Source organism: Oncorhynchus keta, chromosome 24 (assembly GCF_023373465.1).
Source record: "Oncorhynchus keta strain PuntledgeMale-10-30-2019 chromosome 24, Oket_V2, whole genome shotgun sequence".
Classification (NCBI taxonomy): domain Eukaryota; kingdom Metazoa; phylum Chordata; class Actinopteri; order Salmoniformes; family Salmonidae; genus Oncorhynchus; species Oncorhynchus keta.
In genome coordinates, this window is record NC_068444.1 from 15,874,044 (window position 1) to 15,895,669 (window position 21,626).

At 39.1% G+C, this 21,626-nt stretch overlaps 1 protein-coding gene across 1 annotated transcript in view; it reads right to left on the reverse strand.

Moving 5' to 3' along the window:
• The window catches only part of LOC118402753 (CUB and sushi domain-containing protein 1-like), a 439,121-nt gene that overhangs the window by 289,122 nt on the left and 128,373 nt on the right, over window positions 1-21,626 (reverse strand). The window contains exon 2 of the mRNA XM_035800963.1: window positions 20,932-21,148. Coding sequence (XP_035656856.1) covers window positions 20,932-21,148 — 217 coding nt within the window. The remainder of the gene's footprint in view (window positions 1-20,931; window positions 21,149-21,626) is intronic.

A 21,626-nucleotide genomic window follows, 5' to 3' on the forward strand; every position in this document is an offset into this window, starting at 1 on the left:
GTTGTGTTCTGATGTTCTTATTCAATACAGTACTGTCATGTTGTGTTCTGATGTTCTTATTCAATACAGTACTGTCATGTTGTGTTCTGATGTTCTTATTCAATACAGTACTGTCATGTTGTGTTCTGATGTACTTATTCAATACAGTACTGGCATGTTGTGTTCTGTTGTTCTTATTCAATGCAGTACTGTCATGTTGTGTTCTGATGTACTTATTCAATACAGTACTGGCATGTTGTGTTCTGTTGTTCTTATTCAATGCAGTACTGTCATGTTGTGTTCTGTTGTTCTTATTCAATACAGTACTGTCATGTTGTGTTATGATGTTCTTATTCAATACAGTACTGTCATGTTGTGTTCTGATGTTCTTATTCAATACAGTACTGTCATGTTGTGTTCTGATGTTCTTATTCAATACAGTAGTGTCATGTTGTGTTCTGATGTTCTTATTCAATACAGTACTGTCATGTTGTGTTCTGATGTTCTTATTCAATACAGTACTGTCATGCTGTGTTCTGATGTTCTTATTCAATACAGTACTGTCATGTTGTGTTCTGATGTTCTTATTCAATACAGTACTGTCATGTTGTGTTCTGATGTTCTTATTCAATACAGTACTGTCATGTTGTGTTCTGATGTTCTTATTCAATACAGTACTGTCATGTTGTGTTCTGATGTTCTTATTCAATACAGTACTGTCATGTTGTGTTCTGTTGTTCTTATTCAATGCAGTACTGTCATGTTGTGTTCTGTTGTTCTTATTCAATACAGTACTGTCATGTTGTGTTATGATGTTCTTATTCAATACAGTACTTTCATGTTGTGTTCTGATGTTCTTATTCAATACAGTACTGTCATGTTGTGTTTCTGATGTTCTTATTCAATACAGTACTGTCATGTTGTGTTCTGATGTTCTTATTCAATACAGTACTGTCATGTTGTGTTCTGATGTTCTTATTCAATACAGTACTGTCATGTTGTGTTCTGATGTTCTTATTCAATACAGTACTGTCATGTTGTGTTCTGATGTTCTTATTCAATACAGTACTGTCATGTTGTGTTCTGATGTTCTTATTCAATACAGTACTGTCACTGTGTTCTGATGTTCTTATTCAATACAGTACTGTCATGTTGTGTTCTGATGTTCTTATTCAATACAGTACTGTCATGTTGTGTTCTGTTGTTCTTATTCAATACAGTAGTGTCATGTTGTGTTCTGTTGTTCTTATTCAATACAGTACTGTCATGTTGTGTTCTGTTGTTCTTATTCAATACAGTACTGTCATGTTGTGTTCTGTTGTTCTTATTCAATACAGTACTGTCATGTTGTGTTCTGATGTTCTTATTCAATACAGTACTGTCATGTTGTGTTCTGTTGTTCTTATTCAATACAGTACTGTCATGTTGTGTTCTGTTGTTCTTATTCAATACAGTACTGTCATGTTGTGTTCTGATGTTCTTATTCAATACAGTACTGTCATGTTGTGTTCTGATGTTCTTATTCAATACAGTAGTGTCATGTTGTGTTCTGATGTTCTTATTCAATACAGTACTGTCATGTTGTGTTCTGTTGTTCTTATTCAATACAGTAGTGTCATGTTGTGTTCTGTTGTTCTTATTCAATACAGTACTGTCATGTTGTGTTCTGATGTTCTTATTCAATACAGTACTGTCATGTTGTGTTCTGTTGTTCTTATTCAATACAGTAGTGTCATGTTGTGTTCTGTTGTTCTTATTCAATACAGTACTGTCATGTTGTGTTCTGATGTTCTTATTCAATACAGTACTGTCATGTTGTGTTCTGATGTTCTTATTCAATACAGTAGTGTCATGTTGTGTTCTGATGTTCTTATTCAATACAGTACTGTCATGTTGTGTTCTGATGTTCTTATTCAATACAGTACTGTCATGTTGTGTTCTGATGTTCTTATTCAATACAGTACTGTCATGTTGTGTTCTGATGTTCTTATTCAATACAGTACTGTCATGTTGTGTTCTGATGTTCTTATTCAATACAGTACTGTCATGCTGTGTTCTGATGTTCTTATTCAATACAGTACTGTCATGTTGTGTTCTGATGTTCTTATTCAATACAGTACTGTCATGTTGTGTTCTGTTGTTCTTATTCAATACAGTACTGTCATGTTGTGTTCTGTTGTTCTTATTCAATACAGTACTGTCATGTTGTGTTCTGTTGTTCTTATTCAATACAGTAGTGTCATGTTGTGTTCTGTTGTTCTTATTCAATACAGTACTGTCATGTTGTGTTCTGTTGTTCTTATTCAATACAGCACTGTCATGTTGTGTTCGGATGTTCTTATTCAATACAGTACTGTCATGTTGTGTTCTGTTGTTCTTATTCAATACAGTACTGTCATGTTGTGTTCTGTTGTTCTTATTCAATACAGTACTGTCATGTTGTGTTCTGTTGTTCTTATTCAATACAGTACTGTCATGTTGTGTTCTGTTGTTCTTATTCAATACAGCACTGTCATGTTGTGTTCTGATGTTCTTATTCAATACAGTACTGTCATGTTGTGTTCTGTTGTTCTTATTCAATACAGTACTGTCATGTTGTGTTCTGTTGTTCTTATTCAATACAGTACTGTCATGTTGTGTTCTGTTGTTCTTATTCAATACAGTAGTGTCATGTTGTGTTCTGTTGTTCTTATTCAATACAGTACTGTCATGTTGTGTTCTGTTGTTCTTATTCAATACAGTACTGTCATGTTGTGTTATGATGTTCTTATTCAATACAGTACTGTCATGTTGTGTTATGATGTTCTTATTCAATACAGTACTGTCATGTTGTGTTATGATGTTCTTATTCAATACAGTACTGTCATGTTGTGTTCTGATGTTCTTATTCAATACAGTACTGTCATGTTGTGTTATGATGTTCTTATTCAATACAGTACTGTCATGTTGTGTTCTGATGTTCTTATTCAATACAGTACTGTCATGTTGTGTTCTGATGTTCTTATTCAATACAGTACTGTCATGTTGTGTTCTGATGTTCTTATTCAATACAGTACTGTCATGTTGTGTTCTGATGTTCTTATTCAATACAGTACTGTCATGTTGTGTTCTGATGTTCTTATTCAATACAGTACTGTCATGTTGTGTTCTGATGTTCTTATTCAATACAGTACTGTCATGTTGTGTTCTGATGTTCTTATTCAATACAGTACTGTCATGTTGTGTTCTGATGTTCTTATTCAATACAGTACTGTCATGTTGTGTTCTGATGTTCTTATTCAATACAGTAGTGTCATGTTGTGTTCTGTTGTTCTTATTCAATACAGTACTGTCATGTTGTGTTCTGTTGTTCTTATTCAATACAGTACTGTCATGTTGTGTTCTGATGTTCTTATTCAATACAGTACTGTCATGTCGTGTTCTGTTGTTCTTATTCAATACAGTACTGTCATGTTGTGTTCTGATGTTCTTATTCAATACAGTACTGTCATGTTGTGTTCTGATGTTCTTATTCAATACAGTACTGTCATGTTGTGTTCTGATGTTCTTATTCAATACAGTACTGTCATGTTGTGTTCTGATGTACTTATTCAATACAGTACTGTCATGTTGTGTTCTGTTGTTCTTATTCAATGCAGTACTGTCATGTTGTGTTCTGTTGTTCTTATTCAATACAGTACTGTCATGTTGTGTTATGATGTTCTTATTCAATACAGTACTGTCATGTTGTGTTCTGATGTTCTTATTCAATACAGTACTGTCATGTTGTGTTCTGATGTTCTTATTCAATACAGTAGTGTCATGTTGTGTTCTGATGTTCTTATTCAATACAGTACTGTCATGTTGTGTTCTGATGTTCTTATTCAATACAGTACTGTCATGTTGTGTTCTGATGTTCTTATTCAATACAGTACTGTCATGTTGTGTTCTGATGTTCTTATTCAATACAGTACTGTCATGCTGTGTTCTGATGTTCTTATTCAATACAGTACTGTCATGTTGTGTTCTGATGTTCTTATTCAATACAGTACTGTCATGTCGTGTTCTGTTGTTCTTATTCCATCCAGTACTGTCATGTCGTGTTCTGTTGTTCTTATTCAATACAGTACTGTTCATGTTGTGTTCTGATGTTCTTATTCAATACAGTACTGTCATGTTGTGTTCTGATGTTCTTATTCAATACAGTACTGTCATGTTGTGTTCTGATGTTCTTATTCAATACAGTAGTGTCATGTTGTGTTCTGATGTTCTTATTCAATACAGTACTGTCATGTTGTGTTCTGATGTTCTTATTCAATACAGTACTGTCATGTTGTGTTCTGATGTTCTTATTCAATACAGTACTGTCATGTTGTGTTCTGATGTTCTTATTCAATACAGTACTGTCATGTTGTGTTCTGATGTTCTTATTCAATACAGTACTGTCATGTCGTGTTCTGTTGTTCTTATTCCATCCAGTACTGTCATGTTGTGTTCTGTTGTTCTTATTCAATACAGTACTGTCATGTTGTGTTCTGATGTTCTTATTCAATACAGTACTGTCATGTTGTGTTCTGTTGTTCTTATTCAATACAGTACTGTCATGTTGTGTTATGATGTTCTTATTCAATACAGTAGTGTCATGTTGTGTTCTGATGTTCTTATTCAATACAGTACTGTCATGTTGTGTTCTGATGTTCTTATTCAATACAGTACTGTCATGTCGTGTTCTGTTGTTCTTATTCCATCCAGTACTGTCATGTCGTGTTCTGTTGTTCTTATTCAATACAGTACTGTCATGTTGTGTTCTGATGTTCTTATTCAATACAGTACTGTCATGTTGTGTTCTGATGTTCTTTTTCAATACAGCACTGTCATGTTGTGTTATGATGTTCTTATTCAATACAGTACTGTCATGTCGTGTTCTGTTGTTCTTATTCAATACAGTACTGTCATGTTGTGTTCTGATGTTCTTATTCAATACAGTACTGTCATGTTGTGTTCTGATGTTCTTATTCAATACAGTACTGTCATGTTGTGTTCTGTTGTTCTTATTCAATACAGTACTGTCATGTTGTGTTCTGATGTTCTTATTCAATACAGTACTGTCATGTTGTGTTCTGTTGTTCTTATTCAATACAGTACTGTCATGTTGTGTTCTGATGTTCTTATTCAATACAGTACTGTCATGTTGTGTTCTGTTGTTCTTATTCAATACAGTACTGTCATGTTGTGTTCTGATGTTCTTATTCAATACAGTACTGTCATGTTTGTGTTCTTATTCAATGTACTGTCATGTTGTGTTCTGATGTTTATTCAATACAGTACTGTCATGTTGTGTTCTGATGTTCTTATTCAATACAGTACTGTCATGTTGTGTTCTGATGTTCTTGTTCAATACAGTACTGTCATGTTGTGTTCTGTTGTTCTTATTCAATACAGTACTGTCATGTTGTGTTCTGATGTTCTTATTCAATACAGTACTGTCATGTTGTGTTCTGTTGTTCTTATTCAATACAGTACTGTCATGTTGTGTTCTGATGTTCTTATTCAATACAGTACTGTCATGTTGTGTTCTGATGTTCTTATTCAATACAGTACTGTCATGTTGTGTTCTGATGTTCTTATTCAATACAGTACTGTCATGTTGTGTTCTGATGTTCTTATTCAATACAGTACTGTCATGTTGTGTTCTGATGTTCTTATTCAATACAGCACTGTCATGTTGTGTTCTGATGTTCTTATTCAATACAGTACTGTCATGTTGTGTTCTGTTGTTCTTATTCAATACAGTACTGTCATGTTGTGTTCTGATGTTCTTATTCAATACAGTACTGTCATGTTGTGTTCTGATGTTCTTGTTCTTATTCAATACAGCACTGTCATGTTGTGTTCTGATGTTCTTGTTCAATACAGTACTGTCATGTTGTGTTCTGTTGTTCTTATTCAATACAGTTCAATACAGTACTGTCATGTTGTGTTCTGTGTTCTTATTCAATACAGTACTGTCATGTTGTGTTCTGATGTTCTTATTCAATACAGTACTGTCATGTTGTGTTCTGATGTTCTTATTCAATACAGTACTGTCATGTTGTGTTCTGATGTTCTTATTCAATACAGTACTGTCATGTTGTGTTCTGATGTTCTTATTCAATACACTGTACTGTCATGTTGTGTTCTGATGTTCTTATTCAATACAGTACTGTCATGTTGTGTTCTGATGTTCTTATTCAATACAGTACTGTCATGTTGTGTCATGTTGTGTAGTGTCATGTTGTGTTCTGATGTTCTTATTCAATACAGTACTGTCATGTTGTGTTCTGTTGTTCTTATTCAATACAGTACTGTCATGTTGTGTTCTGATGTTCTTATTCAATACAGTACTGTCATGTTGTGTTCTGATGTTCTTATTCAATACAGTACTGCGATAATTGCCTGCCTTCAGGTGCCAAAGAGGCTATTTCTCACCCCAGAAATCACTAACACTTAGTAGTAATTACTCCTGTGCCAGTGCGTTATTAGATTCAGCCAAACATGGTATCTGTTCACTCAGATGCCGAGATTTAAAACAGAAGAATGGAAATATGGAACATCATGTCGTTTTCTTGTGTAGAAAATAGGATGGTGCACTGACAGGGATCTAGTGCATTCCTTTAAAATTCCTTTCAGGTTGAAAGGAGCGTTCTGTAGCTTTTCTCTCCCATGTGGTTGCTGGACATAAAACACTAGGTCATAGGTCGCCGTGATGGTATGAAGGCCGTATTGGAAATTTAGCTAGGACACCGGGGTTAACACCCCTACCCTTACTATAAGTGCCATGGGATCATACAAGGTCATATAAGTATATTGCAATAACAATTGTTAATGTAATTATTTTTGCTTTGTGTGCATGACTGCCATATGAGACATTATGACATGTAATTCTTCACTATAATACACAGTCCTGATGTCGGATATTAATAGGATATTAATTTATACATCCTGCAGCAACAGGAAAAGTGAATTATTATGTGGATTCTAATTAGTGGACTTTTTAGTATTGGTAGATACATTTTTTGTAAGGGAAAATTTGGTCTAATTTCAAAGTGGAAATTACTACCTTCAGACGCCTTTTTAAACCTCAAATACTCCACAATTGTTACACTTCCTGCATTACAGGACGGTGATCAAATTAAGATCCTACATCTGTAGGCTTCCATCTCTTTACAATACACAGGATAACTCCCTTTTAATCTGCATCCATATTCAGTCTGCACATGTTCAGCTAGCAGAATGTTATTCAGAGGTTAGGGGAAGTATCGTCCTCAAAGGACAACATATGCATCATAGCAGGTGCTACATGTGGAAGAGATCTGTTCAGCATAATGCCTCCTATCAGTCAAAAAGGCCAGTCTGCCCGGCTGTGGTCAGCATGTTCTCTTTGGGTGACTGTTTCAGTGCCCTTTATCTACTCTCAGAACCACAAAGTGCTACTTCTCTCTTCCAATTAATGTGAAGAAGCCATCTGAGGGAAGTGATGTTTATTTATACTTTCCCAAGACTGTTGTGTTTATTCATAGTCCTCAATACAGCTCCATACTGTGTTTGTTGTGCCTGCAGTACTGTACAGCTGGGTTTGTTGGGCCTGCAGTACTGTACAGCTGGGTTTGTTGAGCCTGCAGTACTACACAGCTGGGTTTGTTGGGCCTGCAGTACTATACAGCTGGGTTAGTTGGGCCTGCAGTACTATACAGCTGGGTTAGTTGGGCCTGCAGTACTATACAGCTGGGTTTGTTGGGCCTGCAGTACTATACAGCTGGGTTTGTTGGGCCTGCAGTACTATACAGCTGGGTTTGTTGGGCCTGCAGTACTATACAGCTGGGTTTGTTGGGCCTGCAGTACTATACAGCTGGGTTTGTTGGGCCTGCAGTACTGTACAGCTGGGTTAGTTGGGCCTGCAGTACTATACAGCTGGGTTAGTTGGGCCTGCAGCACTATACAGCTGGGTTAGTTGGGCCTGCAGTACTATACAGCTGGGTTAGTTGGGCCTGTAGTACTATATAGCTGGGTTAGTTGGGCCTGCAGTACTATACAGCTGGGTTAGTTGGGCCTCCAGTACTATACAGCTGGGTTAGTTGGGCCTGTAGTACTATACAGCTGGGTTAGTTGGGCCTGCAGTACTATACAGCTGGGTTAGTTGGGCCTGCAGTACTGTACAGCTGGGTTTGTTGGGCCTGCAGTACTACACAGCTGGGTTTGTTGGGCCTGCAGTACTATACAGCTGGGTTAGTTGGGCCTGCAGTACTATACAGCTGGGTTTGTTGGGCCTGCAGTACTATACAGCTGGGTTTGTTGGGCCTGCAGTACTATACAGCTGGGTTAGTTGGGCCTGCAGTACTATACAGCTGGGTTTGTTGGGCCTGCAGTACTATACAGCTGGGTTTGCTGGGCCTGCAGTACTATACAGCTGGGTTTGTTGGGCCTGCAGTACTATACAGCTGGGTTTGTTGGGCCTGCAGTACTATACAGCTGGGTTAGTTGGGCCTGCAGTACTATACAGCTGGGTTTGTTGGGCCTGCAGTACTATACAGCTGGGTTTGTTGGGCCTGCAGTACTATACAGCTGGGTTAGTTGGGCCTGCAGTACTATACAGCTGGGTTTGTTGGGCCTGCAGTACTATACAGCTGGGTTTGTTGGGCCTGCAGTACTGTACAGCTGGGTTAGTTGGGACTGCAGTACTATACAGCTGGGTTTGTTGGGCCTGCAGTACTATACAGCTGGGTTTGTTGGGCCTGCAGTACTATACAGCTGTGTGTTGCTGGTACGGCACTATTTATTATCTGCCTTCAACTTTTGATACCATTCTGAGACATGTATAAAGCAGCTTATAGAATTATCTAAGCGCAACAATACGACCAACCGGGCAAAGCCACTTCCTCCCCATCCTCCCCATGCTTACTCAGTTCAGCTAGCTTGAGTCCCTATCCCCCTGTGCTGGATTTGTTCAAGTCACTGGTTATCTTTGCCTGCCCTATTTTCCTTGCTGAATGTAGGGTTTTCTGTAAAAATATGTATGATGCATGTCATTATCATAAGAACACATGAATTTAGGTTTCACTGACACCTTGTGGCGGTAAGTCACAGTTAACATCCAGCATCTTAGAGGTAATCATCACACTTTTGGAGCTGAGGAGAGAGAGAGAAAGGGCATCTGTGATGGTAGCAGGCAGCGTTTATTGGTCGAGGCTCACAGTGTAATAAAGTTTGACACTGCAGTCATGGTGAGCAATGTTTTTCACTCTACACAGACACAGAGGTAGAGTCCCATCTCAGCCCAGGAGAGGTTCACCAGAGACGTATACTCCTTGTCACTGGAGCACCGCTCCAAGCCCTCTGGTAATGCCTTGTGTTTAATTAGCATAAACACAACATACCATTACCATACTATTAAATCCTTAAGGATAAAGAGCCATTGGTGAAAAAGGGGGACGGGGTAAAGAAATCCCCCTTTACAGAGTCTGAGCTACGATCTTTGGAGAGGAGACCAGATAGCCAGTGATTTTTGGAGAGGAGACCAGATAGCCAGTAATTTTTGGAGAGGAGACCAGATAACCAGTGATCTTTGCACGTGTAATAATCTGCTAAGGCTAGTTTTTACCTTGATGTAAATCAATCAATCACATGTATTTATACAGCTCTTTTTACATAAGCAGATGTCACAAAGTGCTTATATAGAAACCCAGCCCAAAACCCCCAAAAGGCAAGCAATGCAGATGTAGAAGCACGGTGATGACATCAACACGTCGGCACACTGTGTGAGCAGGGTGTGTTAACAGACTATTAAGAGAGAAGTTATTCATGTCTTCACACACACTTAAATGAGATGGAATGCGTTGAGCCTTTACCATTTTGGAACAGAATTGCGAGGTAAAAGACAGAAATCGATTGAAGTGGAGATCGAACTTTCTCTCAAGCGGCCTCGACAGTTGGGAACGCTCTCTCTGCCTATGTCTGTGACTCAGACTTCCTCACTGTTCTCAGATTTGTCTTTTGGTTAAACTTAAAAATAGGCCTATATTTTTTAGGTTTTTGCGCATGTCTTGCTGTTTAATGTACTTCACTAGTGATTTTGCTTGTGTGTTGCAGGGCACTTTTTAATTTCTCTCCAAACACTTACATTTACACATAATATGATGTATTTCAAACTGACTCAAATAATACAAGGACCAAGCAGAGTAACACAGTCATCCCAGACTCAAACTGATCTGGTGGTTACTAACAGACCTGATCGAAAAACTAAGTCCATTAACTTACTAACTGGCATATCTTACCACAATGTTCCATTGGGGATTATAAAGATAACTAAACAAAGATTTAAGATCCATATTAATGTGCAACAATACGATAAAACAACCCTGAAAAGTGAGCAGAGTAAGCAGACTGGCCAAGAGACTGAATTACATTTGAATTGATCCATGGCTCTGAAGCGTTACAGATTGCGCAATAGAAAATTAAAGGTATATTCAGATTGAGCTAACATATGCAGTTTTTACCATGAATGCAGTCTCCACCAACGCAGGAACTTTGCCTTTAAGTTTCAATCGCACTGTAAAGCTGAACTTCCGGGATACGGATTGAATAACGCCCAGCTAATACTACAGGGCACAGCTACTGTATGCACTTGAAATTCAAACTTAACTTCCTTACTCATATCCTCCTGTACAACACTTCCACAAAGCTTGGTTTGCATTTTGCATGGGCAGATTGTGCAGAGGGATGACGGATACAAATCCAGAGAGAGCACACATGACTTATAACCCAGCAGGTTGTTTCGGGTGGGTGGAGTTCGCCTGCGATTTCAAGCCATTTGTTGTGAAACGTTTCACTGAATGTATTGCTCTGAGCAAAGGCTAAGCCAAGCGAGCTGAATCGAGTGCAACCAGAGTCAAGGAAATCTAGCAATGTCCAACAAGCACAGATTCTAAAGACATGTTGTGCTTAGACATTGAATTGGACAGACGCTTTTAGAATTTACATTATGGCATTGCCAACAAAGTCATGTGTGGTCAGTGTCACAGACTCCCCACTATAGGTTCATATTGACAGGTTTTCTACAGATTTATGGATACATCACGACTCCCATCTGTTCACTTCCATTTTAAAACTAAACAGTCAATCAATGTTAGCTTAATACTGTTTCAGGTTTTGTCTTTTCAATGTCTCAGATCATTAAGATAAGATTAAGATTGTCAGGACATCCATTAAGGATTTGGGCTAATATGAACTTTATAACAAACACACACGCACGCACACACACACGTTAAGGTTAATAAAATTATAAAACTGAGGGAGGGGCTGGATGAAATATAATCATTCTCTGAAGGAAGTTGATATACAAAGTGAAGATGACTTCATTACTTGATTCCTTTTTGTGATACTTTGTATCATAATCCTAATGACTATATCAACTCTTTTTAATTTTTAAGAGGATCGAGGAGTATGGATTTTTAAACACCCTCGAGCAGGGTATCGCAGACCACTTAAAAAGGACAATAAGAAGTTCATTAAGCTTATGTGAACAGCCTGTGAATAGAAAATGAATGAGATGGAAGTCGCATAAAACCAACCAAGGATGGCTTATTTTATGTACAAACAGTGAAAGTGCTATGATGCACAGTAAAGTATGTAGTATTTCTAGAAACAGTAAGAGATCTAAAGCTATAATTAACACCAGTCTCTCTTAGCAACACTGCATGCCCTACATATTAGCCCTGTAGTGAAACTGCAGAACTAAGGCCTACACCTTTAAATCTGCAATACAACAGTCTCTATCTTTAGATTTGGTAAGTACACAAACTCATGGAAAACACAACTGAACGCATACTTAAAACACACCTGAACGCATACTTAAAACACACCTGAACGCATACTTAAAACACAACTGAACGCATACCTAAAACACACCTGAACGCATACGTAAAACACAACTGAACGCATACTTAAAACACAACTGAACGCATACTTAAAACACAACTGAACGCATACCTAAAACACAACTGAGCGCATACGTAAAACACAACTGAACGCATACTTAAAACACAACTGAACGCATACCTAAAACACAACTGAACGCATACGTAAAACACAACTGAACGCATACCTAAAACACAACTGAACGCATACGTAAAACACAACTGAACGCATACTTAAAACACAACTGAACGCATACCTAAAACACAACTGAACGCATACCTAAAACACAACTGAACGCATACGTAAAGCACAACTAAACGCATACATAAAGCTCAACTGAACGCATACATAAAGCGCAGCTGAACGCATACATAAAACAGACCTGAACGCATACTTAAAACACACCTGAACGCATACATAAAGCTCAACTGAACGCATACTTAAAACACACCTGAACGCATACTTAAAACACACCTGAACGCATACATAAAGCTCAACTGAACGCATACATAAAACAGACCTGAACGCATACTTAAAACACACCTGAACGCATACTTAACACACCTGAACGCATACATAAAGCTCAACTGAACGCATACATAAAACAGACCTGAACGCATACTTAAAACACACCTGAACGCATACATAAAACACAACTGAACGCATACTTAAAACACAACTGAACGCATACCTAAAACACAACTGAACGCATACTTAAAACACAACTGAACGCATACCTAAAACACAACTGAACGCATACGTAAAGCACAACTAAACGCATACATAAAGCTCAACTGAACGCATACATAAAGCGCAGCTGAACGCATACCTAAAACACAACTGAACGCATACCTAAAACACAACTGAACGCATACGTAAAGCACAACTGAACGCATACATAAAGCGCAGCTGAACGCATACCTAAAACACAACTGAACGCATACGTAAAGCACAACTAAATGCATACATAAAGCTCAACTGAACGCATACATAAAGCTCAACTGAACGCATACATAAAGCGCAGCTGAACGCATACTTAAAGCACAACTGAATGCATACTTAAAACACAACTGAACGCATACCTAAAGCACAACTGAACGCATACTTAAAGCACAACTGAATGCATACTTAAAACACAACTGAACGCATACCTAAAGCACAACTGAACGCATACCTAAGCACAACTGAACGCATTCTTAAAGCACAACTGAACGCATACTTAAGCACAACTGAATGCATACTTAAAACAACTGAACGCATACTTAGAACACAACTGAACGCATGTACTGCACTATACTGTGATGAGGTAAGCACCAGTGCATTGTCTCCATCTCCAATCAGGAAGAGTTACTCTTTGTCAGGCCATATGCATATGTCTCTAAATATGTTCCCTCTCTAATCAGGCCACATTAAGCATCTGCACAGAATCCCTTCCAGTCTATCTGTCTGCAGCTAGTTCAGTGCCAGATTAAATGAGACCTCAAATCCATTGGCATGCTGTTATTCTTTTTGCATCTGCATTAGGCCACTTTCTTTCAGCATACAAAATGGCAAAACACAATAGTGATAATAATGATAACGATAAACATCATCCTCACCATCACCATCATCATCATCATTGTATATCAATAATAATAGTAGTAGTGGTTTTACTATAGCTACTCCACGTTCTTCTACTTGTGCAAGCCCATGCAGTCCATTGGGCTGCTACTTGTGCAAGCCCAGGCAGTCCATTGTTCTTCTACTTGTACAAGCCCAGGCAGTCCATTGTTCTTCTACTTGTGCAAGCCCAGGCAGTCCATTGTTCTTCTACTTGTGCAAGCCCAGACAGTCCATTGTTCTTCTACTTGTGCAAGCCCTGGCAGTCCATTGTTCTTGTACTTGTGCAAGCCCAGGCAGTCCATTGTTCTTGTACTTGTGCAAGCCCAGGCAGTCCATTGTTCTTGTACTTGTGCAAGCCCAGGCAGTCCATTGTTCTTGTACTTGTGCAAGCCCAGGCAGTCCATTGTTCTTCTACTTGTGCAAGCCCAGACAGTCCATTGTTCTTCTACTTGTGCAAGCCCAGGCAGTCCATTGTTCTTGTACTTGTGCAAGCCCAGGCAGTCCATTGTTCTTGTACTTGTGCAAGCCCAGGCAGTCCATTGTTCTTGTACTTGTGCAAGCCCAGGCAGTCCATTGTTCTTCTACTTGTACAAGCCCAGGCAGTCCATTGTTCTTCTACTTGTGCAAGCCCAGGCAGTCCATTGTTCTTGTACTTGTGCAAGCCCAGGCAGTCCATTGTTCTTGTACTTGTGCAAGCCCAGGCAGTCCATTGTTCTTGTACTTGTGCAAGCCCAGGCAGTCCATTGTTCTTGTACTTGTGCAAGCCCAGGCAGTCCATTGTTCTTGTACTTGTGCAAGCCCAGGCAGTCCATTGTTCTTGTACTTGTGCAAGCCCAGGCAGTCCATTGTTCTTGTACTTGTGCAAGCCCAGACAGTCCATTGTTCTTCTACTTGTGCAAGCCCAGGCAGTCCATTGTTCTTGTACCTGTGCAAGCCCAGGCAGTCCATTGTTCTTGTACTTGTGCAAGCCCAGGCAGTCCATTGTTCTTCTACTTGTGTAGGCTCAAGCAGTACATTGGATTTCATAGACATGACAGTAAGGGGCTACAGTGCCTTCAGAAAGTATTCATACCCCTTGACATTTTCCACATATTTTGTTGTGTTACATTCGGAATTTAAAATGTATTCTACCCTACCAATCAAACAGGCAGTAACTGCTCATATCGCGGAACTGAGAAAAAGTTTTCACTGTAACTTTATGCAGTTACTGCTAACATGACCCACATTTTCTCCAAAAACACAATACAATAGAGGCAGGATACTTGTCCACATGATTAAGCATGTATTTAATGTAGCAAAAATGACATTAACACATTTTTGACCAAATGAGCAGTTACTGCTTTTTTGCTTGGTAGGGTAGAATATGTACAGTGAGGGAAAAAAGTATTTGATCCTCTGCTGATCTTGTACGTTTTCCCACTGACAAAGAAATGATCAGTCTATAATTTTAATGGTAGGTTTATTTGAACAGTGAGAGACAGAATAAAAACAAAAAAAATCCAGAAAAACGCATGTCAAAAATGTTATAAATTGAATTGCATTTTCATGAGGAAAATAAATATTTGACCCCCTTTCAATCAGAAAGATTTCTGGCTCCCAGGTGTCTTTTATACAGGTAAATGAGATTGAGATTAGGAGCACACTCTTAAAGGGAATGCTCCTAATCTCAGTTTGTTACCTGTATAAAAGACACCTGTCCACAGAAGCAATCAATCAATCAGATTCCAAACTCTCCACCATGGCCAAGCCCAAAGAGCTCTCCAAGGATGTCAGGGACAAGATTGTAGACCTACACTAGGCTGGAATGGGCTACAAGACCAAGCAGCTTGGTGAGAAGGTGACAACCGTTGGTGCAATTATTCGCAAATCGAAGAAACACAAAAGAACTGTCAATCTCCCTCGGCCTGGGGCTACATGCAAGATCTCACCTCGTGGAGTTGCAATGATCATGAAAACGGTGAGGAATCAGCCCAGAACTACACGGGACGATCTTGTCAATGATCTCAAGGCAGCTGGGACCATAGTCACCAAGAAAACAATTGGCAACACACTATGCCATTAAGGACTGAAATCCTGCAGGAATGGGAGAAGGTCATGTGGTCTGATGAGACAAAAATAGAGCTTTTTGGTCTAAACTCCACTCGCAGTGTTTGGAGGAAGAAGAAAGATGAGTGCAACCCCAAGAACACCATCCCAACCGTGAAGCATGGAGGTGGAAACATCATTCTTTGGGGATGCTTTTCTGCAAAGGGGACAGGACGACTGCACCTTATTGAGGGCAGGATGGATGGGGCCATGTATCGTGAGATCTTGGCCAACAACCTCTTTCCCTCAGTAAGAGCATTGAAGATGGGTCTTGGCTGGGTCTTCCAGCATGACAACGACCCAAAACACACAGCCAGGGCAACTAAGGAGTGGCTCCGTAAGAAGCATCTCAAGGTCCTGGAGTGGACTAGCCAGTCTCCAGACCTGAACCCAATAGAAAATCTTTGGAGGGAGCTGAAAGTCCGTATTGCCCAGCGACAGCCCCAAAACCTGAAGGATCTGGAGAAGGTCTGTATGGAGGAGTGGGCCAAAATCCCTGCTGCAGTGTGTGCAAACCTGGTCAAGAACTACAGGAAATGTATGATCTCTGTAATTGCAAACAAAGGTTTCTGTACCAAATATTAAGATCTGCTTTTCTGATGTATCAAATACTTATGTCATGCAATAAAATTCAAATTAATTACTTTAAAATCATACAATGTGATTTTCTGGATTTTTGTTTTAGATTCCGTCTCTCACAGTTGAAATGTACCTATGATAAAAATGACAGACATCTACATGCTTTGTAAGTAGGAAAACCTGCAAAATCATCAGTGTATCAAATACTTGTTCTCCCAACTGTACATGCCCGTCTGAAGTTTGCCAATGAACATCTGAATGATTCAGAGGACAACTGGGTGAAAGTGTTGTGGTCAGATGCGACCAAAATGGAGCTCTTTGGCATCAACTCAACTCGCCGTGTTTGGAGGAGGAGGAATGCTGCCTATGACCCCAGGACACCATCCCCACCGTCAAACAAGGAGGTGGAAACTATGCATGGGGGGGGGGGGTTCTGCTAAGGGGACAACTTCACCGCATCAAAGGGACGATGGACGGGGCCATGTACCGTCAAATCTTGGGTGAGAAACTCCTTCCCTCAGCCAGGGCATTGAAAATGGGTCGTGGATGGGATGCCATGGCAACAAAGGAGTGGCTCAAGAAGAAGCACATTAAGGTCCTGGAGTGGCCTAGCCTGTCTCCAGACCGTAAACCCATAGAAAATCTGTGGAGGGAGCTGAAGGTTCGAGTTGCCAAATGTCAGCCTCGAAACCTTAATGACTTGGAGAAGATCTGCAAAGAGGAGTGGGACAAAATCCCTCCTAAGATGTGTGCAAACCTGGTGGCCAACTACAAGAAACATCTGACCTTTATGATTTCCAGAAAGGGTTTTGCCACCAAGTACTAAGTCATGTTTTGCAGAGGGGTCAAATATTTATTTCTCTCATTAAAATGTAAATCAATTTATAACATTTTTGACATGCGTTTTTCTGGACTTCTTTGGTTGTTATTCTGTCTCTCACTGTTCATATAAACCTACCATTAAAATTATAGACTGATCATTTCTTTGTCAGTGGGCAAACATACAAAATCAGCAGGGGATCAAATAACCCCTTTGTTATGGCAAGCCTACATAAGTTCAGGGGTAAAATCTTGCTTAACAAGTCACATTATAAGTAGCATGGACTCGCTCTGTGTGCAATAATTAACAATTAATGACTACCCCATCTCTGTACCCCACAAATACAATTATCTGTAAGGTCCCTCAGTTGAACAGTGAATTTCAAACACAGATTCAACCACAAAGACCAGGTAGGTTTTCCAATGCCTCGCAAAGAAGGGCACCTATTGGGTAGTTGGGTAAAATTTAAAAAAGCATACATTGAAAAGCATACAGCTTACTCAGTTGCCGGAGGGGAAGGCCATTTTTCTCCAACTGCATTGTTGGTTGAGGGCTTGTAAGTAAGCATTTCATGGTATGGTCTACAACTGTTGTATTCGGCGCATGTGACAAATACAATTATATTTTATTTTATTTGAAACCTCTCAGGCATTTCACCATGAGGCCTATGGTGACTTTAAAACAGTTCATGGCTGTGATAGGAGAAAACTGGATGGATCAACAACATTGTAGTTACTCCACAATACTAATCTAACTGAGCGTGAAAAGAAGGAAGCCTGTACAGAATAAAAATATTCCAAAACATACAAGGCACTAAAGCGATACTACAAAAAATGTGGCAAAGCAATTAAGTTAACTTTTGTCATGTTATGTTTGGGGCAAATCCAACGCAACACATTATTGAGGACCACTCTCCATATTTTCAAGCATAGTGATGGCTGCATCATGTTATGGGTATACTAATAATCATTAAGGACTAGGGAGTTTTTCAGGTTAAAAAATAAACGTAATGGAGCTAAGCACAGACAAAGTCCTGGAGGAAAACCTGGTTCAGTCTGCTTTCCACCTGACACTAGGAGATGAATTCACCTTTCAGCAGGACAATAACCTAAAACACAAGGCCAAATCTACACAGTGAATGTTCCGGAGTGGCCGAGTTACAGTTTTGACTTAAATCTACTTGAAAATCTATTGCAAGACCTGAAAATGGTTGTCTTCTTGCAATGGTCAACAACCAATTTGTCAAAGCTTGAAGAATAAAAAAAAAAACTTCTGGGTACAATCCAGGTGTGTAAAGCTCTTAGAGATTTACCCAGAAAGACTTACAGGAAACTGTAATCACTGACAAATATGCTTCTATAAAGTGTTGACTCAGAGGTGTGAATACTTACATGTATGTAAATGAAATATTTCTGTATTTCATGTTCAACTAATTTACTAACATTTCTAAAAACATGTGTTCATGTTGTCATTATCGTGTATTGTGTGTAGATGGGTGAGGAAAATATATATTTAAACCATTTTGTATTCCGGCTGTAACAAAATGTGGAATAAGTCACGGGCTATGAATACATTCTGAAGGCACTGTATATGCTACATAAAAACTTAATAGGCTTTACCTCCTAGACTTCTGCTTGCAACAGCAGAATGCATGTTACATCTGCGTCATTATACTAGGTGCTATGCATGGAATCACATTGAGCGGGTGCTGCCTCACACTTTCTATTAATTAAGTAAGTAGCCTTGGCTTGTGTAAGACAGAAGGGCTCATAGAAGCAGGAGCCTATCGTGAGGCAGCTTGATGTACAACTACACCCCCTGGATAGGACACTAGTCTATCACAGGGCCTTACCCACAATCGATCTCCTTAATACTGATTGGCAAGCAGAGAAACGCCAGATCCCATTTTAGAGTCTTTGGTTTGACCCGACCAGGGAATCGAACTCTCAACATTCCAATCTCAGGGTGAACACTCAAACCACAATGGCACTGAGTTGATCAACACTTTCTATTACCACTCACATCATTTACTTTGTAAATACTGTGAAACCAATGTAAATACAAGGGAATCGAACTGGCTTGCCTAGTTAAATAAAGGTTACATAAAATGAATAAATAAAATAAAAAATCATTTTCAGCAGCAAAAGTTTATCTTCAACCTCTTTATGCAAATAGTTGTGTTAATCATCTGTCACTTAAAGCTTTCTGCATCTAATTAAAGCCATTCCGTTTTCACTTGGAAAACAAGTATTTTGAGATTGCCTTTATTGATTGCAGGTTCCCATTATTCACTTCAACACCCAGAGGATGCCCTCCGTACCAACCTATCGGCATACTTCAAACCTGGTAAGTGCAACATTGGCAACCACAGGGATGCTGTTTAGCCTGCATGTCATTACAAATGTTCACTTGTTTCAGAAGTTTTGAGTTGAATTGTCTGTTTTATGGCGAGATAGACTCACTGTGGTACTTTAAGTACAGTTGGGAATGAATGAATGGCTTTTTAACACCAATAGAACTATTCAGTGTGTACACAGGAATGTTTAACACAACAAAACTAAAATGTTTAGCACAATAATCTATATACTGAAATAAGCTGTCATGTCAGCATGTACAATGCCTTTAGAAAGTATTCATACCCCTTGTCTTATTCCACATTTTGTTGTGTTACAGCCTGATTTCAAAATGGATTAATTATAGTACAGTAGTAGCAAGCTATCAAAGTTGACCTCCGGTCCTCCTTCTCATCTTTGCGCTGTCCTTCTCAAACTGAACAGAAATTCCACCTAACTTCCACCTTCCCTACACAGCACTGCCATAGGTTAAGCAGCACATAAAAATGTTTTTGATCAGCAAGAGCAGAGCAAGCCGAGCTCAGGGTTAGAATATCCATTGCAGTGTGTGATGCTGCCTTGTTTTATTTACTCCATCCCAGCATCTATCTTTGAAATATAACTTTATTCTGTGCTTCTCCGAGCATGCACTTCGTAGCCTATAGCCTATAGGCTATGGATTGTTTTATGGAGACCACACTAAATAGTCTATAGGTGCAATTGATATTGTGCGCCCACCGGAGAATCATAGATGAGGGGCAGCATCGGGCACACATCAATATATAGCTTAATAAGAAAATAATGATAAAACACTGAGAAATATTGAAATTTCATCAATTGCAAATTATATGACCCTCCTCTAAGACTAGATATTTAACAAATCTAAACCGCCCCCTTGACTGAAATTGAAAAAGCCTGATCCTCCCCCATTTCCCTCCAGGTAACCATTTTGTACATTTCGAACCGTCCCTAATTATTAACTTAACCGTGTTCAAAGGAATATTCAATGTCTGCTTTTTTATTTATTTTACCCATCTACTAATAGATGCCCTTCTTTGCAAGACATTGAAAAACCTCCCTGGTGTTTGTGGTTGAATCTGTGTCTGAAATTCACTGCTCGACTGAGGGACCTTACAGAAAATTGTATGTGTGGGGTACGGAGATGAGTTATTCAAAAATCATGCTGAACACTATTATTGCACACAGAGTGAGTCCATTCAACTTATTATGTGTTAACTTATTATGTGACTTGTTAAGCACATTTGTCCTCCTTAACCTATTTAGGCTTCAATGCTTATTGACTCAAGACATTTGAGCTTTTTTCATTTTTTCATTTTAAACCAGTGACAAAAATCTAAATGTAATCCATTTTAAAATCAGGCTGTAACACCACAACATTTTGAAAATGTCAAGGGGTTTATATTAACTGTATATTAACAACTTGAAATTGCTAGCGCCACACAGGACCACTAATGGTACAACAATACAGTAGCACTAAAATCAAATGAACGCAAAACCAAGCCATTGTTAAGAAATGTTCTCAGATCACCACCCAGTAGACCTACATAGAAAAATGAATATGGGTAAGTAAAAGTCTGTTACCTCATTTTCAGGTTTCCTGGCTGTGGTTGTCCGTCATAAATAGAGACGATGTCACAGTCCTCTTCAAGAGCAAAGGTGTGAAATGACAACTGTATCCTGTTTCGTTCTCCTGTGATGATGATCCAGGTACAGTTGGCATAGTTTGGGTAGCCGTGGGGAAAGCCAGGACTCTCTATCGTTCCATTTAGTCCTTGTGCAACACCACCACAAGTTTGACCTGAGGATAAAATCAAAGACAGACATAAGATATAATATGGATCTTTTAGATGACCAATCTAAGAATTTACACGCTGTAAATTCGGGAATATTATGCATGACTCTGGTATGAAACAGCTATATATTGTTCTCAAATATGCCACTGAGACAGCATTTCTGTAGCACAACAAAGCACCCCCTTCCATTACCCATTGGAAGCCTCAGGCCTGAACACAAGAACCTCTCTTCACAAACATTAAATATATATATATGTGTTTGGGTATGTTGACATATGCAAATGTATGGTAAATTTTCCTCGGTGCTCCATTTCACATGTCTCATCTCTCACTGTGTCATATTGTGAGCAGCATAGGGGGACCTTCCAATATCTTGGCTTATTTATGATTGAAAAGCAGTATGCATGAAAGCGGAGTCATTTTGTATTGTTAACTAACGGACCCAAACTGAAAAGGTACCCAAACCCAATGGCCTTAATCATA